Source organism: Ipomoea triloba, chromosome 12 (genome assembly GCF_003576645.1).
Source record: "Ipomoea triloba cultivar NCNSP0323 chromosome 12, ASM357664v1".
NCBI lineage: Eukaryota > Viridiplantae > Streptophyta > Magnoliopsida > Solanales > Convolvulaceae > Ipomoea > Ipomoea triloba.
This window is the reverse complement of record NC_044927.1, coordinates 4,543,006-4,568,656: the sequence shown is the minus strand read 5'-3', so window position 1 is coordinate 4,568,656 and position 25,651 is coordinate 4,543,006. Positions and strand designations below refer to the sequence as shown.

Genomic DNA, 25,651 nt, shown 5'->3' with positions numbered 1-25,651 from the left:
CTTTTGGAGAGATCTGTGTCGATCTCTAGCTAGGATATGATGATTAATCTATAAACTAATAATTAGTGGTTTAATACACATCATTACCTATAAATGGCATTTTGTAAGTAAATTAATGGAGTTTAGCCAATTAAGCAATGCCCAAACATTCTAAAAATGCTGCTTGACTGTCAACCAACGCGACGTGTCCATTCCACGACTTCATGTTTTCAGATATTCTAATGCTCCATTATCCCAAAATAGCATCCTAGAAGCTTCTGTCGTCTTTGCTTTAAAATATTAAGGATATTATTAGCACTATCCTATATTTAATCGCGTGCATTAGAGGATTAAGTACCACATTGTCTGTCACGTAATCATTGGTTCGCTCGAGATCTTTTGTCTAGTCTTACGTGTACCAAATACTACTAAACTATAGGGGTTTTTTAACCCCCCACCCTGCCACCCCTACTACCACACCCACTCCCCAACACACACATATAAAATTTATGTATTCATATATTATGTTGATTGCATTAAAAGATCTAGTTATATTATCTATATATTAAAAATCTTTTTATGATGTCACACTTATCGTGTTAAATAAAATTTTATTATGGGGTAATTTTATTCCTAAGGAGAGCGGTTGTCCAAGAAACATGGAGGAAGAATAGATACCAAAGACCTTGTGGTCTAGTGGCACCCGGTTGCATCCCATATGGGAAGAGGTGGGTTCGAGCCTCAGTGGAGGCGATATTGGCTCTTTGGACTTCATGGCCAGCCAGCCATGCAAAAAGGCGACCTTCGCTTGCCTTTTTCAGTGGTGTCAGTGTCGATTGTAGGAACCCTAATTATCAGATATTAGTGATGAATAACCTATTATTTGATTTAGATGCACAAAAATGACAAATTGATATGTTAATTTCAAACTCTTTAAAGTTGAGGGGTTTAGTTATTTGTTCATATAAAGTTCAAGTCCTGCTTACATTTTTTCCAAGAAAGTACGATGAAACTTGTTCTTTAATTTTGGATAGTTCTAGTCGCTATGACCTAAAAGGTGAGAGACATCAAATTGTAGTATTATATTGGTTTTCTAATATGCCAAAACAAATAATCATTTTTAAATCAATTATTATGACATGATGCTTGAGTTCAGTTACGTAAGTGCTACTGTACTACCTACATACATGCACGAGAACTAAGATGGGATGTTTGTCCTTTGAGATCTTGGTACGGTTCCCTAAGATTACGACGTAACACTTGGTGAATTCTAATTGGCTAAGGATGAGCCAAGCGCACCACGTGGTAACAATTGGAAGATTCTCTTGGGTGGGTGGGAACAGGAAAGAATGATTTCGCAATAAAGGTTGAATTGAAAGAACCGAGTGGTGACTAAGTTGGTGTTTACGTTTTGTTTTTTTTTTTAACGTTAGTGAAAGGAAGTTCAGTTTGTTCATGTATGGAAAGGGACATTGAATAGACTAGGTGGTGAGGATATAAATAGAAGCCTAAGGCTTGTGAAAGTTGTGTCCCTAAGACAGGAGACAGCATATTAGCTAGAGCAGTGATCAAGATAATTAAGTTGAGAGTGCAAACTGCAAAGTGATTAACAACAACAATGGTGGGAGCTTCTGAGAAAGTAGGGTGGAGGAAAGGGCCATGGACCCCCGAGGAAGACAAGCTTCTTGGCGATTATGTTAGCTTGTATGGTGAAGGAAGATGGAGCTCTGTGGCTAGATGTGCAGGTACATATATTTTCATTTTTTTCTAAACCACGAGGGGTTCTGATCGAGTAGACTAATCTCTGATTATACTAGACACCTTTAAGCATGTACCATACTTAGACTATATATTCTCTGTTTGTAGTTTGTATTGAGCCGGCCCAATTAAGGGGCAAAGTAATGTTTATATTGATTTTTTCAAACAATTCCCGTTCTGTTGAACCGGCCTAATTAAGGGACAAAGTGATAGTCATATTGGTTTTTTCATACGATATGATACTCGTTTGCACCAGACCAGCCCTATTAAGGGGTAAAGTGCTGGTCATATTAGTTTTTCAGCCCATACGAGATAAAGAGTTTTTAACTCCTGACTTCTCTTAATTAGGTCGGATGAGAATGCACAACCACTCATGCCAACTAGCTATATTTTCATTTATTTTGCATGTATATATGATTGACTTTATTAGCTAAGTTATAACATTTTGGGATGCAGGTTTGAATAGGAATGGCAAGAGTTGTAGGCTAAGATGGGTGAACTACTTGAGGCCAGGCCTAAAGAGAGGCCATATATCACCACAGGAGGAAGGCATCATTATTGAATTGCATGCTTTATGGGGCAACAAGTAATGCATCCATCTTTCTCTCCAATATAATGCTTCTCTATTATCTATCAGAATCTGTTTTAGGAGATAATAATTATTTTATTTTTTTTTTTAAAAAAATGAATGTAGATGGTCAACTATAGCAAGATACTTGCCAGGAAGAACAGACAATGAGATAAAGAACTACTGGAGAACTCATTTCAAGAAGAAACCCGCATCTGGGAAGACTAGCGAAAAGCAAGATAGGAGAAAGAACCGCAGAAAGAGAAATGAAGAGAAAGTAATAAAGGACACCAAACCACAAGAGACGATGAGTAATAACGACTCTTCGTGCATCACCGCCGCCGCCGCACCGATTGGCGGCACGTCAGCCAACACTACGACGTCGTTGTATCATGAAGACATTGAATCCTGGGTAGACAGCTTTGCCATGGATATGGATGGTTTGTGGGGAGGGGGATTATGGAACCTAGACAATGATGACAGTTTAAATTTGCATGATCCTGAAGCGGCATTATTAGAGCAGGGCCATGTGATTCAAAATCCTTGTGGTTTTGGAGCTGATCATGCCGTTAACCTCTGGAATGGAGGGTTTATTTTCTGAGGAATAATTACCTTCAATAGTACGTATGTAATACGTACTAGATTTGGTTTTGTTTTATTTCAGTAAATTATTCTGTATGCATTGCATGTCTTGTATTATTAAATCTTGTAGTTATGATCGAGTTCTTTTTAAGAATAAATACTTTAACAATTAACTCCAATTCTTATCCCGTTAATTATATATTATTGTGGATTTCTTAATGATAGTCGTCATATGCTCCTTTAAAGAATGAAGGTCTCCGGGGTGACCCCAGCCCAGGTGGTAAGAGAGATCCACCCACAACTGAGAAGTCGTAGGTTCGAACCTCAAATCCCTGGGTTTGAGCCGGTCAGTTCTGATTTACCCCCTGTGATCATTTGTCGGCTAGAGTCACAGGGTGAGGCCTCATAAAAAAAAAAAGAATCTCCGACATTGTGGGAGCAACCTATCAAAGTGAGAGGTTCCTTATATGCCTTAAGCAAATGTCTTTAACTGAGGGAAGTTGATAAATAATGTCATATTTGCTTATATTTTTCTTCGAATTTCTTGTCACATTGATTGTTGCTCATTCACTTTATGGCCGATAATCATCTATCTCTTATGGGCTCTCAAGCAGAGAAGGCGACCTAGCAAGGCATCACGCCTTTAAAAAAAAATCTTTACTTTTTGTACATGGAATGTGCAAGAGCGAAATCTTCTTGACGAACCGCATACAGAGAAGGATGCCAAGATACGAGCAAAAAATTGAGGAGGTGCAAACCTTTCAAACCGGGAGTTGTGAGGGTCAAGGCGTGTAGAAGACCGAGAGTGACTATACTTTCTTTGCCTGTCAAAGACAACCAAAGAAAGTTGGGGACTTGTGATGGAGCCATGGGACCCCGGGGCCCATTTTATTGGGAAAGTGTTGGCCCAATCCCGAAGTCCATTTTATTGGGAAACTATTGGCCCAAGCGGGGTTTCCATTTTTATTGTCGAGGGAAGAAGGAAGACAACCAATGAAAGTGGGGGAGCCATGAGACCATTTTATTGGAAAAGTGTTAGGGCTCAGTTTATTGGGAAACTATTGGCCCAAGCGGGGTGTTTATTTTTATTGTTAAAGGAAGAAGGAAGCTTGTCCATTTTTATTGTTAAAGGAAGAAGGAACCAAAATAAATAAAGCAAGTACTGCCAAAGGGTTTGAACCCAAAATTTTCAATATAACAACACAAGTTCTTAAGCACCAAGCCGCACAAGATCTAGCATATCAAAAGGTAGGAAGTTTCACTTATGCATGGGGGTGCACTGGAAGCAAAGTAGTGGGGTGACACGTGTGTGGCTAATATTAAAGGCAACCCGATGCCGTCCATTTGTCAACGATCCGTGAATCCTACAGGCTACAACCATATATATAAATAGTCACTGTTACCTCCACTTTAAAGGCATCCCTTAGTTCACAGTCTCCCTTCTGGCTGAGTAGTCTGAGCCTTCTTTCTCTTGTCGGCATGCCAGAGTTCAAATCTTGTTGGGCCCTAACTTGTTTATTGTTTATTTATTTATTTATTATTTGGGCTGCCATTTTGGGCCTTAAGGTTATTTATTATTCGGGCTTCCATTTTGGGCCCTATTCAATTCCTTAGCGCTATAGTATTTATTATTTATGTATTCTTTGAGTCACCGTTTTGGGTCAATATCTCGGACTTTGTATGTAGTATTTTGGACCTAACGCCCTGGGTAATAAAGCTACTTTATTCCTACCCCTATTCTGTACCCCTATAAAGCTACTTTCTTCCTACCCCTATTTTGTACTCCTATACCCGATTTATGGTAGACCAGATCTCAATAAAATCATCAGGACTTAATGAAATAGTGTTGCTTTTGCTTTTAAAAACAAAGTTATGTCAAGCTGGGAGGTTGTTGTATCAAAAAAAAAAAAAAAAATGCACCAAAAAAAGTTGGTACAACAACCTCCCATGGCATACACTAAAACATGAGAGTACTTTTAGCTGAGAAAAGGGCATTCAATTATGTATATCGGTGACAGATTAAATCATTGTCCGACCCATCAGAAGTAAATGATACATGTATTTTATGGCAATGATTTTATTGGAAGGGGGAAAAAAAATAAAAATAAAAAATAAAAGATGTCGTTCATATTTTTTGAAATAAATCAAAGTGCACAATCAGGTAATTAAAGAGTAGAAAATAGAGTACATGAAACGTGAAAAATGTTAGCTAGGCTAGTCTTATCCCAGCAAAGATGTCCATTGACAAGATGAGGTAAATTTAAAAAATTAATTTTTATTTTATTGTTAGCAAATTTTTCACAGATTTTGATCCACAGTTTATTAAGGCCATCTCTATTTGTGGTTCTTTCACAATTTTTCAGACTAAAAATACCAACATAAGAGACAGTAAGGAGAGAAGGTGCAAGGTCCTACTGCGAATTTGAATTTTTTTCTAGAAATGTGGGGCCCACTTTTGAAGTGGAGAGTTGCGCCTCACGTGCCTAGTCGGGCGGGTGCCGCCTGAGCGAGTAAATCTAATTATTTTTTTTACAAATTTTGATTTTGTTTTTTTCTTTTCTTTTCTCTTCTTTTTTTCCTCCACCCCCATTTTCTTTTCGTAGTCACACCCCCAAAATCTACTCAAAAACCTCACACTATTGAAGATGTCCTAAAAAGTATTGAGGTGTCAGCTTTTGTATTGCCATTTTGCAAAAGCTGACACCTCCATATTTTTTTTATTTTATTTATTTTATTATTATATTTATAATATAATATGAAAGTGAGAGAGATGTGTAGGGATGTAGAAAAAACAATGAAGAATTTGTAAATTTGATGATGTGATAGCGAACTAGTTTTAAAAGTGAAGAGAGATTTGCAGGGATAATGTAGCCTTAGAAATTGAAGTGTGTGTTACACATGTTGCTATTTAAAAAAAAAAAAATTGTTTTTTAGTCCATATCATGCCTCACCATGTATATATGTATGCATGTGATTTAGCTATAGATTAAAAGATATGGACGAGGAGGAAGGAGTGAAGGTGCATGGATATTGGGGTAGCCCATATGTTTACAGGGTGATCTGGGCTCTAAGGCTTAAGGGTGTTAGATACAAGTACATTGAAGAGAATCTGTGTAGATCCAAGAAGAGTGGGTTGCTTTTGCAGTATAATCCAGTTTACAAGAAGGTTCCTGTGCTTGTTCACAATGGGAATCCCATCTCGGAGTCCCTTGTCATCCTAGAATACGTCAAAGAAACATGGCCACACAATCCATTGCTACCTCAAGATGCAGCTCACAGAGCCTTGGCTCGATTTTGGATGAAGTTTGCAGATGACAAGGTAATATAATGTCATGTAGCTAACCATATATGTAATATATATAAAGTAATGCTCCACTGGTTTGGTTATGCATGTTTTATGAGCTTAATTAGTTTGCAGGCTATTGCATATAGTACAAAGTTTGTATATGTAAAAAATGGTTTAGTTGGCCTTTAAGATATTTGAGGTTAATAGTTTGAATCCACCCTAGATAAGTTAGTGTGTTGTTATATTTACTCACATCTTTTGATGTAGTTTATTTTTGGTCTATATCCAAGAATATATACCACTATGCCTAGCGAAGGCATAACTTTATCTTTTATAGTATGACTCTGATACCACCTATTAAGATCAAATGATTATCACTAGTTAGTAGTAATTAGAAAAGACACACCTTTATTTACTTATATACCCACCATTAGCACATTTATTTTCGAGATGTAAGGTGTTGAACTTAACCCTTCAGTCCTCTATTCGACAATTCTCTAGTCACCTGGTGTTGGACTTGACCTTTCACCGGCCTCCGTCCAACAGTCTCCTAGCCACTGATGGAACCACCCTGGGGGCAGTGGGGCAGCTGCCCCCACTCACCCCACCCCCACGCCATATATAGCCTTTGTATGTATATATGTATATATAGTACATGTTTTATATATAAATATATAAAAACAGATGAAATTTAACAATTGATAAGCTTGTAGAGTTTGTAGGTGTGTGGTTTTATTTAGAAAATGGTGAGGGTTTGAATCCTAGCCTCAGTGCTTGCTTTCTTTGCGGCTTTTCAGTTGTATACGTACATATTGCTTTTTTATTATATATATTAATGATAAGATGTATAATTATAATGTGTTTTCTATTTGAATTATTTTATCAAATTAATTATATTTTATATAGAGTTATGAATATTTTTATAAAGTTTTGATGTGTTTTATTTCTCGCCTATATCAAACAATATTTATAATGTATTTTGTAATTTAATAATTTATTCGTATTTGATATTTGAACCTTGTGGCACTCGGTTTATACTCCACATGGAAAAGAGTGAGTTCGAACCTCAGTGGAGGCGACTGTTGATAACTCTTTGTGCTTCAATAGGTTGAGAAAGTAATTATGAACATATATTACACTGTAACAGAGTCAGTAGTACTCAAAAAACATTTTTCAATTTAATTTATCTTTGCTTCTTCACCCCCCCCCCCCCCCAACCGAAATCCTGGATACGTCACTGCTCCTAGCCACCGGCCTAATGTTGGACTTAGCCCTACACCAGCCTCCACGGGACTTAGTCCTTAAAGCCTCTATCATCAATTTCCATAGCTACTTGGTACTGGACTTGACCCTTCACCTGCTAACCAATTTTAATTGGGTTTATTTTGTACTTTTAGACTCTCTCTTCCTAAAATTCTTTGGAACGGGCGAGGATGAAAGTGTGAAGGAAGAGGTGGTGGAAGCTCTAAAGATGTTAGAAGAGCAATTAGGTTTGGGAGACAAGAAATATTTTGGGGGAGACAAGATTGGATTGGTGGACATAACATTTGGGTGGCTCGCAATCTGGTTTGCGGCCATGGAAGAAATCATGGGAGCCAAACTTGTGGAACCAAACAATTTTCCTCGTCTCCATGCATGGGTCAACAATTTCAAAGAACACCCTGTCATCAACCAAAACCTTCCTGATTATCACAAACTTGTGCGGTTTCTCCAACGCAAAAGGGTTTCCTGTGCCTCAGCTCGTTGAACTCAGAATATAATATGGACCAAGGAATCGAATGAAATAAGTTGTCATCTCCAAATAAAGACGGTTAATTACACGTTGACCATTGTTAGTTATGTCTATTTGCTGTTTAATTTGCAGACTCTGCTATATTAAGTGCTTGTTTGCTTGTAATGTTTAAGTGATCGAATTAATTTGTCCAGTTAATTAATATTGCAAGTGGTTGCAATTAAATAAATATTCAATGATTAAAAAATTAAGGAAAAATGCCAATGCAATTAGACCTTCCAATTAAAAGAAAAAAAAGAAGAAGAAGAAGAGAAAACTATAATTAAATGTTAAACTTGTTGAAGTGTGCAATAATCATTTTTAAGAAGTTACTAAAAGGTAACAGATTAAATTTTACTTATGTCACAATGTCACATGCATCCATATATGACATTTAAAACCCAATATATGACATTTAAAACTAATGCGGCATTCTTATTCAAAAAAAAATAATTAAAATTAAAGTTTAAAAAACTTTTAGATGCTTCGTCCAAATTACTTTAAAACTAACCTTAGAGACGAGTGTTCCTTCAATTTAATATTTGCAACTACAAAAACACTTGATAATTAATCTAATTAACTAATTTGTTATCCTCAAAAATAATATAAACATATATATATATATATATATATATATATATATATATATATATATATATTAATTAAGGAATCATTACAATGACAACTTGATAACTAAAAATATATGATGACACTCATAACATAGGAATTAAATATGTTATTACCTTATTAACAATGTAATTTCCCTTTTTTTTTAATTATTATATGAATGGCTTAAGCTTGATTAAGTTGTAAATTTGTGCACATCTTACTCTAAATTACTTAAAGAAAAGGGAAAAAAATCAGAGCATGCAAAAAAAAATTAAAAAAACAAAATCAGAGCATACGAAATTGGTGTTTGAAAAGTATATATGCAGAGTGAATATTAGATAATTCCAATCACACCATAATTGACTATACAGCCAGAGAAGTATGTTAATGAGTTATATGCACTGCCATCTCAAATCTCAGTCATGGAAGAAGTGAAATTTCATGGATTGTGGGCAAGTCCGTACGTTTACAGAGTGATACGGGCTTTGAAGCTGAAGGGTATCAGTTAGGCCTATTCAGGCCATCGGACTAAAATGTTTTAACCCTAAAAGATTTCAAACTTATCAGGTTAACCCATCAATTCCTTTAACGAGGTTTTCTCCTCGCCCTGTGGCCCTAGCCGGCAAAGGACCACAAGGAGGTAAACCAGCCTAGGTTACCCATAGCTGACCGGCTCAAACCCAAGAGTTTGAGGATCGAACCTCCAACCTCTCGGTTGTAGGTAGAGCACTCTTACCACCTGGTCTGAGAGGAAGTTGTGGGAAGAAAAGCCCTGGAACCAAACACACTACCACGTTTGCATCAATGGACCAAGAATTTTAAGGAGCATCAATGGACCAAGAATTTTAAGGAACACCCTGACATTAAAGAAAATCTCCCGGATTATCACAAACTCTTGGCACATCATCAGAATAATTCAGAGATACGTTTGTCTCAGATACTATCCTACAGTTAACCGTTTCTGTACATGTAAACAAATACGGAGTAATTTGATAATTGATGACACATAATATGATAACTACATGTACAGAAACTATAAACTAAAGGTATAGAATGTGAAGTACAGATACAGAATCTGAATGTTATTTTTGGACCATCGTCTACAAATGGTATAATTTGCCAACTTTGTGCGCATTAAAAAGCCAGTCAGTGTACAGAACAGAAAAGATTTCAGTTTTGTGGGGTCAAGCAAAATAATATATACACCAGAACATCAAAGTAGTTGCAGATGCTTGGTTGCTTTTATCAACCACAATGATGGCTAAACCAACTCTGCATCTTCTTACAAGTTACTATATATATATAATTATATATAATTGCACTCCAGTCAAAGTAGAGAAAACAATGCCACCATGAAGAATGCACTCAAATAGGTTTTGCAAAACAATTACTTTATGTTCTATGTAAGGCAACATTTTTTAACTATTAACAGAAACTTTACATTGTATTTCAGGATCATTGTGTCTTTGTTGGTCTCCAACACCGGAATATGTTAAGCAAGATCAGTTGTCTCATCGAATGCCATCTCCTGGAAACAGACATAAAATCACAGAAATATTAGTTATCCATTGACACAACCACTTGCATGAGAAATTGCATTACTATTTTCTCTATGGACACACACACAAATTGCTAAGCAAATTGAATAAGATATCAATAGTGTTATTCGAGCATCTATTGGTCATTGGTGTATGAGAGCATTTGAAGATATATAGGATAGAAAATTTTATAATAATTCCTTGCAATGGAAACTAGGTGAGCAGATGGAACTACTAAAAACCACATCATTATCCATTTCCCTGCTTGCTTGTGTTTCCTTACCTTCACACGCAAGGGAAAGAACAAGCGGGGAGTTCAGTAATCATTCAGCAAAGTCAAATGGTACTAATATCAAGTAAAGTAGCTTTATTAGAAACAAAAATTAGAGTTTTTTTTTTTTTGAGTACTATTGACTCTGTTACAATGTAGTATCTGTTCATAGCTACTTTCTCACCCAAATGAAGCACAAAGAGCCAATAACGCCTCCACTGAGGCTCGAACCCACCCCCTCCCATGTGGGGGTGCAACCGGGTGCCACTAGACCACAAGGTCTAACAAAAATTAGAGTTGGATGTGGATAAAGTAACGTCTTTAGTATTTTAGACTGATCCAGTAATGTTACCAGTACGATTTAGAAGGTAACCTTAACAGGTAAACCATCTCACCAGTTTATGTTACCCCTAAATATAATTTCACAAAAAACACAGCAGGTTGCACATAAACAGAGCAAATTCAAAATGTCACCTTGCCACACACTGGACAATTATCACTTCTCTCCATCCATTCATATATGCAACCAAGATGGAAATGATGAGAGCATTTCAGGATTATTTTTGGGTTTTCTTCTGTATATTCTGCATAGAAAAGATGCATCAAATGCGTGAAAATAAATACTAAAGCAAAGACGTAATATCGCAATTCTCCCACTACAACTCAGTCACTCAGATCGATAATTTATACTATTGTAAGAGTGAAGTAGATTTTTTGCCCTTCCGGGTAAAAAATGACTTCCTTAGGGTTGCATAATAGTAGTAGTACAAAGTACAAACCACTAAGAATGGTAAAATGTCATTGAGTAAACTGGCAATCCTTGTTTGGCATGGGGAGGGGTGGCAGAATAAAGCTGCAGCACTATACCTTCAAGGCAAGTTGGGCAGGCATCTTCATCTTCTGAAGAAGAAGAGGAATAATAAATATGAGCAAATCCAGTTGTTGTTTTAGCTGTCGAGAGCTTCAGTGAAGATTTTGAGTTGTAGTCTTTTGATCCTTCCTCACAAGAAGCATCCCATTTGTTTCCAGTACTCAGAGAATCTGTTTCATCATCAATATCACCTCTTCGTAATGGTTCAGTCTCCTCATGCGAGTGACTCGACCCCTTTTCCCTTCTCGAGACTAATCCATCTCGTTGTAACCGGAAATATCTGGGATCAGCATCATAAGGCAATGGTCTTGGAGGAGAGCGATACATGTCAGATAGAGAGTTATCAAGTGAAACAGCAGAACTCAACGATGCTGTCGCTTGAGTGGATGAAGTGATGGAACGTGGTTCTCTATGAAATAATGATGTATACTGCACAGTGAAGCAAAGGGAAATCACCAGTCATCCTCTATAGCAAACCGATTTTAGTGAGCAATATGACAATATCTATCGTTTCTATGCAGATAGTATAGTACAACTTCTAGGTATCTCTACATACAATTGGCCTTTCTCAGCTTTGATCTCCTTTTGTAACTTCTTACTTTCAAGACAAAATACTTTTAGTAAAATATTTTATTTCTTTTCATTGAGGAATCAGTGAGAGATAATATGACCAAATGAATGTATGTCTTGAAAAGAAGTAATAGAACAATAGTTTTTTCATCTTCGATTTACAAACTCTATTTTATAGTACGAGTTATTTCTTTGTGCCCATTGTCCAAAACTCTTTCCCTTATTTTCTTTTTTCTTTTGTATGTTGTAAAATTAACTTTGCAACATCTAGAATTATGACCACATTCTACCAATGCCACTCCAATTAATTATACTTAAATCTATAACTCTATTAACAGGTAGGGTTGATAATTCCGATCCAACACCTATTGACTTTCTACAAGAAATTACATCCAAGTACATGAGAAAAGCAAAAGTTGCCCGAGACCTGGTACATTATAGATTAAATGCATATTAACGGTGCTAGATCATCTTCAGATCTTGATAGCTACACAAACACTGTTTCCCGCCACAGGTAAGATGATTTGAAACAAAATCATATAAACTCATTTGCTTTGCACTTAAATATAACAGTATTACCATTGTGTTTCTGTGCTAACACAGATCAACATTTTCTTTTTCTCTTCCTTTTTATTTTTAGAACAGAAAACAGAAATCAGTGTAAAGTATAAGAAGATGGAGGGACATTTTAAAGATGATCAAATAAAGAGATGGTTAAGCAGACCATACCACGTGCAATAAACTCTGAAGAAGATACCGCATGCATATACAGTTCCGGTATATCGAGCTGTTTGGATTAGCAAAATCATCGCAATCATCTCGCAAACAACAACAGGTAGCACCCATTATACCATCCAAAATCAAAGTCTATCCTTCAAATCACTTCTTTTTCTATAGTATCATTTACAGCCCCAAAAGCCACAAGTTCAAAGCAAACCGCTTGTGAAACAGAACTCGGGGATGACCAGATGAAACTGATAGAGAATCCTAGGCTCACAGAAACTGGGGGGGAGTGCAAACCAGCAATCAATTAGTCTCTGTTGAGAACAACCCTTAATGGTCTTTCCTTATCCAGATCACAGCCAGTATCACCTGAAAACATAAAGAAACATGCTATAGAAAACAAAAATTCATAAACCTGAAAGCATTCTAATTTAAACAATAAAACCTTAAGAAAAACATTTCCAAAATGACAGCAAATTCAAGGAATGGAGCAAGGTCTTCTTCAATTCCTCTATACTGAAGCAAAGGATCCGAAAACCAGACTAATGGGCGGAAGATCAACCATCATATTATTCAGTAAGGCCCCTATCAGATTATTATCCAAATTCCAAGGAGAATTAAATTCCTGTTTAAAATAATCAATTTTTTAGCCAGTAATATCACTCTATCAATCAAATTAGGAAAATACATTAAAGATAACAAAACTGGAAACTGGTTACCGCTAGCTAAAGGGGGAAAACAAGCAAGCAGATAATACAAAGCACCAATAAATACAGGAAAAAAAAAACAAAAAAAAAAAGAAGAAGAAATACCTCTACTTAGGAGGAGAGTGGACTCAAAGTCTGTTGTGTGAGGAAAAAACATAGGAAATTGAATCAATAGAGGACAGATGCCTCTAGTCTTGGATTGTTTCCCATAGATTACAATGTAGAATTTTGGGTTTTCCGCCGAGAAATCCTATCAAGATTGCGGGAATAAAGCTGTCTCCTCTTTCCCTTTCATTCGGTGGGTGAAACGTAATAAGCGTAAAATAGTGTTCTAACCCTTTTAGCTGGTTGGCTACTGATTGTGTGTTAGCATTATTAATTACACCAATTAATCTTTTTTAATCACTTAATTATACCAGACTAGGACTTTCCCTCTGTCGGGAACTAGCCATTAAAACACTAATTATGGGTAATTGTCTAATTGATAAATAGGGAAAATGAGATTTTCATTTTTTACTTGTGGCATAATAAGTAAATGTATTTGTAGGCAAGTGGCATGTAATGATTCTCCTAAATGAAATGTGAGATTAAGTTTCAGTACTCAGTAAAATTATTCATTAAGAAAAATCATTGACATTTTTGTAAATAACTTGATGCTGAAAAGTAATTAATAACACTATAGAGTGTACTTAACAACATCATAAAATGTAATAATATAAAATAAACTCAAACTTTGAAGTGTAAGTAATAACACGGAGTGCATATCAACATAAATTAATATTTAATGGTAAGATAATAATACATACTCTGTAATATATTAAAATTTTGATAATAAATTTGTTTTAAATAAAATTGAAAATTTATGTAGTAAAGTTAATCAATTTTTCTGCCGTCAGAGAAGAATCCCCATTGTCGGCCATCGGCCCATCGGGCAAGAGTGATGGCACGCCAAATCCCATGGAAAAGATAATTGCTGGCGTACCAGAGTACATATTGTTATATGTATTTTCTTTTTCTTTATATATTTTTTCAACTTAAATTTATATTTATCTTCTTCTTTTTTCACAAATAAAATTAATATATATAAATAATATTATTATTTAAAAAAAATAATCTTAACTAAAAACTTTTAAATGATACTACGTACTTATATTGAGATATATATATATATATATTAAAGAAATTTTAAAAACAGATATGTATGTACTATAAAGTGAATGAAAATACATATAAATTCCCCGTTAAGGATACACTAGTAGAGTAGTAGTCACTTAATATTAAAACAACATCAATTTAGACTAGAGTCCATCATGTAAAGTGGATCAAATATAATTTGGCAATTGCCCGATCAATATCTAGATTTTTCAGTTTTTCCCATCCTTCAACCATGGTCCATCATCATTATTGATGATTATTTAAAAAAAAAAAAATTTTTTGAAATAAGGTTTTATGAAATTATTAAATAGCTTTATATTTTCCACATTTTTAGATCTTTGGGATGCCTGACCTTTCTCCATATTTAAAGGTCAATTCTAATGCTTTTGGTAATTGTATGGTTTCAGACTCATCCATAATGGCAACCGAAATATATGCTGCACAGTGCACAGTGAAGCTAAAAATGTTGAAAAATCATTTAGCAAGTTGTAGCCTGTAGGGAACATAGACTTCAAAGCACTCCAACATCACACATGAATTGTGGTCAACTTCAATCACCAAAACTATAAAATTGTATCAGATTTTCACTTGAGGAAGATCATATCACTGCAAAACTTTGTAGATGTCAAAAGCTATGGAGTGGAGATTTACATGGTTTTATCTTTAATCATGAATGTGTGTAAGATTATTGGATATTTCTACTACAGTAGGAATGGAAGACTTTCATTCACCTTCTCTCTCACTTATGCTAGCCATACTTCTCAATTCCGTTTGCTGCCTTTCAATCCTACTTGCCATTCTTGAAATGTCATCTTGGGCAAAAGACATAGTATCTTCTCTGACAAGACCCCTCTGTTTTATCTTTGATATTGCATGGGAGATTTCTCCGATTGATGGACGTTTTCTAGGCGCTTTCTTCAAACACTTGTGAGCAATTGCAGCCAGATTCCTTACTTCTTCTGAGTTACATGTCCCAACAATTCTGTTGTCAACAATCTCGTCTATACCATCTGCGCTCATAGACGCCTTTCAAAGTGGAAAACCATGAACACACAACAACAAGAAAATAAAATTACAAAATAAATAAATAAATAAATAAATAAAAATCCTCAATTTGTTTGGATGATAGTTGAGTAATCATCAATATTACTCCGTATTTCTTAAAGGATGAGTTAAGAACTTACAAGATTGACATATTCCATCAAGTTTTGGTGTGGATGAATAGCCGTGATAATTTCAAAGAGGATGATACCGAAGCTATAAACATCACTCTTTGTAGTAAACTTGTTTGTTGATATATACATGGGATCTATATAGCCATATGTTCCTTTAAGGCCTGAAATACTGCCATCATATACCTCTTCCTTTGACAGTCCAAAATCAGCAACCTAATGCAGGAAACATGCAAATTTCAGATGCCAACAAGTAGCTGAACTTAAACAAACCTTATGCAGAGACAGAGATCAGAATTATTCTGAACCCATGGATTAGCAAAACAAGAGAAAGTATTTCTTTTCTTCCAAGATTGTTGCACTTACAAGAAAAAAAAAAACCAGGTTGTCAACCAACTGACCTTAGCTCTCATAGCATGATCTAGCAAAATATTAGCAGACTTCAAATCCCGATGTATCACTGGTGGCACAGCCTGTTTACAGAGTAATAGCAATATAGCATTGAATGACTATCTAATGTCTTCAACTCTTCAACACAGAATATTGAGGTTAAGTATTAAATCAGTCTACCCCATCATGAAGATATTCGATGCCATGTGAAATATCAAGAGCAATTTGCAGTCTTTCTTCCCAACTCAAAGTCCGTTCCTCATCTGAGAGAAAACACTGCATAATGTCATTGCTTGAGGGTCTAAATAGATCTTTAAATAGAAACCACATATCAGTACCCAATGATTGTCTAGCAAGCATCAAAGGAACATTTTAAACTCAACAATCTCAGAAATGGTTTTTGCAACAGCCAAAAGATTTAACCAATTATATGAAGGAAAGAAATTTCAAGGAGTTTAGGCTCTCAAAGTCAAAAATCTTTCTACTTACCGTATAAAAGGTTTGCCAAACTTCCATTACTCATGAATTCATAGATCAACATCCTCTGTCCTTTATCAACACAATATCCAACTAAATTCACCAAATTACGGTGATGAAGCCTGCCCAAAAGTGTAACCTGAAAAACAAAATACTTCGTATATAGATAGAGTTTCACATAATCTGAAGAAAGAATAAGATTGATGCCAAATAACGTCAGAGAGCTTTGTTCCATATACTGTGCTTTGGCTTTTCCCACCTTGTCTTCTTCTTCTTTCTAATTTAATTTAATTTTTTATTCATTTAAAATTTTTGTGGGGGTGGGGGATGTAAGTGACCATTTTCTTAAAGAATATTCCATAAACTTCCAGCTACGTTCCCCTTCAGAGCATTTCATTATATCTTATAACAACACTGTCTACCCCTAGCAGAGTAGCATCAAACTTTAATTCATGACACCTCCACCCAAGCCAGTGATCAAGCGCATTAGAGGAAACCACTTCAGATTTAGCATCATTACTAAAACTGCACATACTCTTTCAAGTAACAGTATGTGTTGGAATCAAGAGTTGGGTCCTAAAAAAGGGAGAGATATGCAAATGCCAAATGCATGCCACTCAGAATTTAGTAGATCCTAATAGTAAAGATTCCTTAAGCAGAATAGTGTTATGGAGTGTTTCTTAAGAAAAAAGTTTGATAATACCTCTGTCTGGAACTCTTTTTCCCCTTGTTTAGAGTTGATACCAAGGACCTTTACAGCAACCACTCCACCACTTGGCATTGTAGCTTTGTATACTGGACCAAAAGATCCCTGTCCCAGGACGGTTGTAAAGTTTTCTGTAGCTTTTTGAATGTCCCTGGGAATGCACTTGGAATTAGATCAAGCAATCATTGCCCATTCAATCAATTAGGACAGTAGAAAACAGCAATGCGGAGAAACTTTTAGTTACTGATTATGATTATGGATTATTAATAAATCTATAATCAGATCCAAGTCACATAAAAGCTAAAAGGTTTTGATGTATCGTACATATAATCCATAATCTTTACTAGAACATATTAAAAATTGGATGGTTTAATTTATAATATTGATAATATGGATTAAATAAGCTTTAGCCAACCAGCATAATATAAGAAACAAGTAGGTATCCTAACTTGAAGTTGTTATACATAAGAATTAAATGGGAGGTGCAAGAATACTAGATATATAGGAAATATTTAGAATTTTGTTTAAAGATACTGTGCAGAAGGGGTTCAACACAGATTCTATACACAATCAAATTGCTTTCAGATTGAAAAGATCACTTACTAAATAGCATGAACACCAAAGTGCCAAGCAGATAAATCCTCCAAGAGATAACCATCATAAAATGGTAATGATTAGGCATGACAAGGATGACTTGGATTTAGAAGATATAATTACCAGCCAAATGGATTAATATTCTATTGGAGCAAGGAATTACATACTTGTAAGCATATCTGGGTATGCCTGATGCTGAGGTAAACTGATCTTTACTTGGGCGAGTCCACCAGCTTTGTTGAGAACTTTTGGCAGGGTATTGTGGTCTATTGATGTTTATAGAAGCACTAGACTCAATGCTTATATCAAAGCCATTTGTACGTATTGGAAGAGCTGCTTGAGATTGCTCATTTGCACAGCGACGACGGTGAGCTCGTAATTTATACCATCGAACACCAAAGAATACAAGTGATGCAATAAGAATTCCAACAGCCACACCAACTGACACACCAATGAGAACTAAATCACCCTTTTGATCCATTCTTTGACTTTTTTTCTATTAACAGTCAACGGGACCATCTTGCAGGGATTTGCCAAGGCGCCACTGTCATCACCACCAGAAAAAAAAAAAAAAAAAAAAAAAAGGCACTAGTCAGAGTGAAACTCAACAAAATAAGTGTTCCATCAAGATACTAGAAAATGAGAAGTTAATCAACATTGTTATGGGAAATACTGCAGAGCTTGAGAGCTTAACAGTAAGTTGATGTTAATCAGCAAAGAGAAAAAGGGAAAAACCAAGATTAGGCATATAAATTATATCTTGCCTTGTCCAGCTGTCCACCCACCCCCTCTCAAAAAAAAAAAAGTACAAAAGAATTTGAATCCCTCAAGTACACCATTAATTATATAATTTCTACACAGTTTAGCATCCTATGATATAAGCTCAGCAGTCTGATCTGAATTGGTGCATGGCAAGCATAATTAATTTCCCAGTTAATGACCAAAAAATAACTTGAGATGAAACCCTAAATTTGCTGACTGATTTTTGTGAAATTGTTCATTTTCATGAATTAACAAACTAAAAATTTCGACTCTGCACACATCAGTGCAATTCCAAGTACTACTCTGAAAAAATTCAGCAGAGAAAGCTTTAAAGATTAAGCTTAATACGCACGTCTATAAAGTTACGAGCTAAAATAAGAAAAAGCAATGTATTAATAGCGCTTCAATAGTTCAATGATTCAATCTAATCATCACTCTTCCCAGCTGAATCAGAAATCCCCTTCCTTACTCTCCAGGCTCCAGCACATAAAAATAAATAAAAAATTTCACTGCATCGGAAATTTGAGAACCCAGCTAGTGTGAAATTTGCAAACACCCAGCTAAAAGCAAGTTTATCCTAGAAATGAAACATAAAGAGGAAAAAGGAAAGGCTAAGAGCAAGCATAGAGGCAGAGTCACGCCATTGGAACAAGATATGGAGCAGATTAAGGGAGCATTCAACAATCAACAGCAAAAAGAAACAAAGAAAAAGAACGAACAGGGGCAGTTAAAATGGGGGAAAAGAGGATCGAAATTCAGACTAAACAGCACATACCTAAGAAGCTGATCGAGCAGAAATTTCCATCAAAGAAGGATTTTGATCCTCAAACGCAAGAAAGAAACCGTAAAAGGGCTGTTATTCGAGTCTTGCAAGTCAAGATGGATCATGGATGGCTTTTGCTTTTTAGCGCACGCGATTTGGGTTTGGTTTGGTAGAGCAGAGTACAAAGATTCGTTATTCGTAGCAGACAGAGTCTCCAGGAGTCATGGTTGACCTCTACCTCTTTAATCTTTATTGAGTAGGTCAAATTCAGCGTAACCAGTACGTATGTCCTTCGGCTGAAATATGAATTTCATTATTTTTTAATTAAAAGTTTTGAGTTGGAATAGACATGGTTTAGACTTTAGATGTGTGTATATTCATCGATTTTGACAGAGTAATATATAATTGAATTTTTTACATTTTAGTCTCACGACTATTGTGGTACTTGCAAGATTGACTCACGACTTTTAAACTTTGCAATTTTAGACTATTATTTTTGTTGCAAAAATGGTCATTTTTCAATCAACTTTTTTCTGTAAAATAAATTCGGCGGACTTTTCGACAATTTTTCGCCGAAAAAAAAAATTGACAGATTTTTAGTCAATTTTTCATCGGAAAAATTTTTTCCTTTCAAGTAGGATTAACATGGACATTTACATTGTTGAAAAAAATTCTCCTTTCAAGCATGAAAACATCGATTGTCATGTTTAACATGCTATCTATTGCAAAAAAAAAAAAAAAAAAAAAAAAAGAAACTAATTCATTTCTAAAAAACATGCGATTGCGTCAGTCTTTCACTGTCACGGTCGTCAATGGTCGATGGTTTGGCTTTTTTTGCTGGAACCTTGTTGAAGGATCGTCGGAGTTGGCCAGAATTTTAGTTGACTTGCAATTACAAGTAACAAATATGTTAATGCACTTATTTGCTCTAAAAATAACAAATTTGAGGACTTAATTAGAGTTTTTTAAAGTTAAAGGACCTAATTATACAATTAAATATAATTTGAGGGTTTATTTAACCTTACCCCTATTTTCACCTATAATAGTCCAGGGGCAGGTTTTCTTGTTGCTTGTTGGAGCAAGTCGAACTGATCCTCCCAAAAGCCTAGTTAGTTAATTAGCAGCCGCCACTTTACAACCGCAATCTAGCAAATATTATTGTGTTTGGTTTGAATTTTTTTTTTTTTAAATCTATCGGGGTCTTTTTCCATCCGTTTAACGGTCCAGTCCACTCGTGTTCGCTCCGAGAGACACAGGAGTTGGCCCAGGGAGAATTGTCATTTGTGGGATTCTATTTTACGTATTATTTTTTTACTCTATTTTTTTTATTGTATTAACTAATCATTAATTGAAAATAATTTTTTTTTAATTCCTTCCAATTAAGCAGTATTAATATATTGTACGATACGAATATGCAAATTTATGCAGTATTAATCTATTGGATTTGGTCTAGTACAATCATATATGTATGCATACTTTTCAATCAAATATATATAGACAATTGTATTAAATACAGCTTAATTTTGACATTGATAAATACTTTAAAAAATAATACGAATATATACTTCTTTGTTTGGTTTATTCAGTCTAAATGTTTGAGCGCCATCAATGATATGGTCATGACCAAGGTAACATTATATTAATCTTTTCATTATCTCTCAAAAATTTGCAGTTTAAAGAATACAGACAGATTATAGGATTTCAATATTCTTCATTGTGTGATGATAAATGAAATGACTTTCGCCATCTACTTTTGTGAATTGGTCAATGGTGATCCGTCTAAAACCCCATAAATTTATAAAATTTAAATGCTCCCCCACAAAACTCAAATCCATGACTTTTCATTTGAGAGAGTCAATTAATGACTGAATAACAACTGATATAGCAATGAAAAAAAAAAAACAATTATACCAACATTTTTTAGTTCCTGATAGGGCCTAACTTTATTGGGTTTTATTAGATTTTTGTATATTATATATATATATATATAGACACACCCATATAATTCTTGTGCGCTCTTATGATTCAAGTTCTTTAACTCGTTTTTTTTTTATATCCATTTTTTGTTTTGTTTTGTTGTGTGTGTGTGTGTGTTTTTTTTTTTTTTTTGAATGTGAAAATTGAGAATTAGTAATTGGGTTTACTAGGAACTTTACTAGGCCTCAAAGTTGGGCTTGGCCTTGTCACACATTATGAATAGAAATCATATATTTAATTACATTAAAAAATATTGAAAATTGTAGTGTCATAAGCACGAAATGCATTATATACACTATAAAATTATGCTTTTTCACTGATGAAAGTAATATAGGATGGATATAACTCTACCAAATAAAAGGTATAGTTATGAAACAATGTAATATAATGCTATGATTTTTTTTTCCCATCTTCAATTATTCAATCATTTTCCAGTTTTTTTCCCCGTCAACTGGCATATATGTTCAAATAAATTTTTTTAAAGGTATGTTCAAATAATTTAACTATTTTTCAATTTATAATATATGGAGTTTTTTGAAATTCAAAATTTTTAATATAATGAATTTGTATTATAATTGGAAATGATATTAAATAGTACTATTATAGTGCAGTATGTGGTGGGGTAGGGGCAATTGGATGAGGTGATGATAAATATATTGTGGTAGGTGAAAGCAATCAATAATTGCAATAAAAAATAGCATTGATGATTAATTGATTAGTGAGTACTAAAGTAGTAGATAGGTGGAATTGAGGGTATTGAAGTGTGTAGTATTGCATGGGTAAGATTTGGTATGGTAAAAGTAGGAAGGTATAGAGGTCAATAAATATACTATGATCAATAGAAACGAGCAATCATGATAAATAGATATGGTGGTGAAAATAGGTAGGCGAGAAACGGTTTATTAATTAGTAATTGTATAGATACATTATGAGAGTAATTTTTTTTTTTGGGTGAAATTATGAGAGTATATATGTGAGTGAAAGTTGGAAAAAGTAGGTAATATTTCTTCTAAAAAAATTAGAATAAAAGAAAAGTTAATGATATAAGTATATGATAATAAAGATAGAGCCATAAATGTTATAATTAAATAGTAAGGGAGTTATAACTGTATTGTAAAAATAGTTTTGCCTAATAAAAATATAGCAGAGATAATTTTGTTCAATAAGATTGAAGTGTACAACATTTAAATAAAACACTAAAATGTATATTTTTGTTAGCATACAAAAAATGGACATAAATCAATGATATAATTAACTTTGATTGAGATTTGTCATGTTTTTAGATTAGAATAAAAATATAATATACAATTGAATTAATTATTATATGATGATTTTAATAAATTATAATTAAAGGATATGAAAAAGATATGGTAGATATAGAAGTATGGTAATAGTGATGAGGTCATTAATTTCACGGAATAAAATTCATTAAATAATAACAGAATTCTAATGATGTAAGAGTAATTTTGTGTTATAAAAATACAATAGGGACAATTTCATTTAATAATAACTAGTATTTTCGCCCGTGCGTTGCACGGAATGGATTTGTTATAATATTTAAAAAATATTTGGATCAATATACAATTATATATATTATAACATCGAATATTATATAGCGCAATTGATGAAATTGATTGGATCGATTATGTTTTCTGATGTTTTCCTTTGAATTAGAACAAATAATTGTCCAATTACTCGAGCGTGGATAAATTTTTTTTATTATATATTGAGATAATAAAAATAAAGATGAAATTATAAAAAATTATAATATTGAACGTGTACATTTATTTGATTATAAGATTAGTATAAAAATATTACTCAATTAATTGAATAATATATGACTTGTTTGTCTAAAATTATCTTAAAAAGATCTATAAGTATTATGACTTATATAATTATATTATTACTAAAATAAATATGAGAAAATGAGAAATAAATTAATTGTAATTATTATAAAAATAAATTCAACGACCAATGCTTAAATTAATTATCATAATAATTATTAGGCAATTATTATTAGTCAATTACACTAATATATGTGTAATTATACTTTTATACTTTAAGTATATTCATTTTGCCCATATTGCATTTAGTTTTATCTTCCTCCTCCATATTTGAATGAATTAATTTTGATTATTATAAAAATCTAACAACCCATGTTCAATTAATTTTTTTAAAGTTTAAATAACTTAGAGTTTTCAAAATGAAAGTATAATTAACTATTAAAGTTTTTAAATAATTTTCAGTCAATTAGTAATATCCTTTTCTTTTCCCGATAAATGATTTTACTTTTATTAATAGTGTTGATACGTGAGTATACATATTATCAATTTATAGATATTAGTTAATTTCTATTTTACATTTTCTTAACAAATAAGCTTTATTAATTATTTGACCAATAAAATATTTCATTAATTGACTACAAAAGTTTAGGCGGGGAATGAAATAGGAGGATTTTACTTTTATATATAGTATAGAATATAGATTACGATCTTTTTATATTTTAAATCAATTAGTAATATCATTTTTCTCGGAATAATGGTCAAATAAACCACTGAACTACACACAAAACTGCAATTAGGCCATCGAACTCAAAAAGAATGCAATTGGATTCCTGAACTATATAAACTCATGCAATTAAGTACAAATTGACATGTTTTAAAAAAAAAAAAAGTCCAAATTGACCTGTTTACCTACAATTGTGATGACATGGTGGTTACTAATTTTAAAATAAACTTTTTAAATAATTTTAATTAAAATAATTAAATAATAATAATAATAATAATAATAAAATTAAAAAAAAAACAAACGTCTCCGGCAGTTCTTCTGTTTTTTTTTTTTAATTATTAGTGCCGATTGTTATGTGTAAATTAATATCAGGCAACCTTATCTAGGAAAAATGAAAAGAATTACGTAGTAATATTTACCTAATTTTCGTTCCATTTTTAATTGATGATGTAGAATATTATTATTGAAATATTTCCGTTTCATTTTTAATTTCCGTTCCTTTTATAATTTATCTTTAATATTGTTTATAATATGCCTTTATTATTTATGATGTAGAATGTTTTCCTTTTTTAATTAAATTGCAATGATATGACCATTTCCTTTTTCATTTTAGTTAATTATGGATTTTTTTTTTATTTACAGTCAATTATTAATATTCATTTCCTTTTATATATTCAATCAATTAGTAACATCAGATTCATTTTTAGTTCGTTTTTTTTTATTTTCAGTTAATTAGTCAATTAGAATAATAGATCCACTGGTATTTTTACCTAATTTCTGTTCTATTTTTAATTAATGATGTAGAATATTATTATTGAAATATTTTCATTCTATTTTTAATTTACCTTTACTATTGTTTAAAATTTAAAATATGTCTTTACTATTCTTATGTTTTTATATATAGTATAGATTAATATTATGCTAATTATGACGTCCATGTATTATGAATAAGTATGGTAATTAAGGAGTATATATTATAACTAAAAAATAATGTATATTTTAATTTCGTTTAATTATGGACGTAATATGTGTATGTTTAATTTTCTTTAATTTTATCCGTAATATATATGTGTATGTTTAATTTTCTTTAATTATGTTCGTAATATGTGTACCATTAATTTCTTTAATTGATTAGATAAAATTACGGCAAGTATAAAAAACCGTTTAATAAAAGTATAATGTTTGAACTAATTTCTCAATGACCATAATTATTAAGATTTTATTCCAAAGTAACCATTAGCATAATTTTATATGTGTAATAATCTGTGAATTGAAATAATTTACATAATTGTATGGACGTAATAATATGTGAATTAGCATAATAATACGTGAATTGAAATNATTTAGTTTTATCTTCCTCCTCCATATTTGAATGAATTAATTTTGATTATTATAAAAATCTAACAACCCATGTTCAATTAATTTTTTTAAAGTTTAAATAATTTAGAGTTTTCAAAATGAAAGTATAATTAACTATTAAAGTTTTTAAATAATTTTCAGTCAATTAGTAATATCCTTTTCTTTTCCCGATAAATGATTTTACTTTTATTAATAGTGTTGATACGTGAGTATACATATTATCAATTTATAGATATTAGTTAATTTCTATTTTACATTTTCTTAACAAATAAGCTTTATTAATTATTTGACCAATAAAATATTTCATTAATTGACTACAAAAGTTTAGGCGGGGAATGAAATAGGAGGATTTTACTTTTATATATAGTATAGAATATAGATTACGATCTTTTTATATTTTAAATCAATTAGTAATATCATTTTTCTCGGAATAATGGTCAAATAAACCACTGAACTACACACAAAACTGCAATTAGGCCATCGAACTCAAAAAGAATGCAATTGGATTCCTGAACTATATAAACTCATGCAATTAAGTACAAATTGACATGTTTT

At 33.0% G+C, this 25,651-nt stretch overlaps 4 protein-coding genes across 5 annotated transcripts; 2 read left to right on the top strand and 2 right to left on the bottom strand.

Annotated features, from left to right (window-relative positions):
- The first annotated feature begins 1,536 nt into the window (after window positions 1–1,536).
- On the top strand, window positions 1,537–3,040 carry LOC116000358 (transcription factor MYB24-like). The gene is made up of 3 exons (XM_031240428.1): window positions 1,537–1,724; window positions 2,194–2,323; window positions 2,432–3,040. The coding sequence occupies exons 1-3, from the start codon at window positions 1,598–1,600 to the stop codon at window positions 2,904–2,906; spliced, it is 732 nt and encodes a 243-aa protein (XP_031096288.1). The 5' UTR covers window positions 1,537–1,597; the 3' UTR covers window positions 2,907–3,040.
- Window positions 3,041–5,882: 2,842 nt separating this feature from the next.
- On the top strand, window positions 5,883–7,920 carry LOC115998862 (probable glutathione S-transferase). The gene is made up of 2 exons (XM_031238521.1): window positions 5,883–6,209; window positions 7,573–7,920. Exons 1-2 carry the CDS (start codon window positions 5,883–5,885, stop codon window positions 7,918–7,920), a joined length of 675 nt encoding a protein of 224 aa, XP_031094381.1.
- A 1,740-nt stretch (window positions 7,921–9,660) lies between these two features.
- On the bottom strand, window positions 9,661–13,571 carry LOC115997928 (E3 ubiquitin-protein ligase At3g02290-like). 2 transcript variants are annotated; one of them, XM_031237351.1, is made up of 6 exons: window positions 13,339–13,571; window positions 12,972–13,151; window positions 12,533–12,895; window positions 11,230–11,662; window positions 10,837–10,946; window positions 9,661–10,081 (listed from the first exon to the last, which is right to left on the bottom strand). In XM_031237351.1, exons 3-6 carry the CDS (start codon window positions 12,647–12,649, stop codon window positions 10,046–10,048), a joined length of 696 nt encoding a protein of 231 aa, XP_031093211.1. In that variant the 5' UTR covers window positions 12,650–12,895; window positions 12,972–13,151; window positions 13,339–13,571; the 3' UTR covers window positions 9,661–10,045. The 2 variants fall into 2 exon arrangements, with proteins under 2 accessions (XP_031093211.1, XP_031093209.1); XM_031237349.1 differs by lacking the exon at window positions 12,972–13,151.
- A 1,344-nt stretch (window positions 13,572–14,915) lies between these two features.
- On the bottom strand, window positions 14,916–19,474 carry LOC116000155 (calcium/calmodulin-regulated receptor-like kinase 2). Its single transcript, XM_031240189.1, has 8 exons — window positions 19,265–19,474; window positions 17,895–18,271; window positions 17,131–17,284; window positions 16,440–16,566; window positions 16,131–16,213; window positions 15,962–16,033; window positions 15,573–15,776; window positions 14,916–15,414 (listed from the first exon to the last, which is right to left on the bottom strand). The coding sequence occupies exons 2-8, from the start codon at window positions 18,206–18,208 to the stop codon at window positions 15,112–15,114; spliced, it is 1,257 nt and encodes a 418-aa protein (XP_031096049.1). The 5' UTR covers window positions 18,209–18,271; window positions 19,265–19,474; the 3' UTR covers window positions 14,916–15,111.
- Window positions 19,475–25,651: the final 6,177 nt, after the last annotated feature.

Bases quoted from the DNA above. Each gene is read 5' to 3' on its own strand.
- LOC115997928 (XM_031237351.1), bottom strand. From the start codon at position 12,649: ATGGGTGCTACCTGTTGTTGTTTGCGAGATGATTGCGATGATTTTGCT. The intron at 10,947-11,229 runs GTATAGTGCTGC...TTTTCTATGCAG, and splicing joins CTGCCCAACTTGCCTTGAAG to AATATACAGAAGAAAACCCA. The intron at 10,082-10,836 runs GTGACATTTTGA...GTCTGTTTCCAG, and splicing joins ATTGTCCAGTGTGTGGCAAG to GAGATGGCATTCGATGAGAC.
- LOC116000358 (XM_031240428.1), top strand. From the start codon at position 1,598: ATGGTGGGAGCTTCTGAGAAAGTAGGGTGGAGGAAAGGGCCATGGACC. The intron at 1,725-2,193 runs GTACATATATTT...TTTGGGATGCAG, and splicing joins CTCTGTGGCTAGATGTGCAG to GTTTGAATAGGAATGGCAAG. The intron at 2,324-2,431 runs GTAATGCATCCA...AAATGAATGTAG, and splicing joins CATGCTTTATGGGGCAACAA to ATGGTCAACTATAGCAAGAT.
- LOC116000155 (XM_031240189.1), bottom strand. From the start codon at position 18,208: ATGGATCAAAAGGGTGATTTAGTTCTCATTGGTGTGTCAGTTGGTGTG. The intron at 16,567-17,130 runs GTATTATCAAAC...TTTGTTTTTCAG, and splicing joins AAAAAGAGTTCCAGACAGAG to GTTACACTTTTGGGCAGGCT. The intron at 15,777-15,961 runs GTCAGTTGGTTG...TTCCTGCATTAG, and splicing joins ATCATGCTATGAGAGCTAAG to GTTGCTGATTTTGGACTGTC.
- LOC115998862 (XM_031238521.1), top strand. From the start codon at position 5,883: ATGGACGAGGAGGAAGGAGTGAAGGTGCATGGATATTGGGGTAGCCCA. The intron at 6,210-7,572 runs ATATAATGTCAT...GTACTTTTAGAC, and splicing joins AGTTTGCAGATGACAAGGTA to TCTCTCTTCCTAAAATTCTT.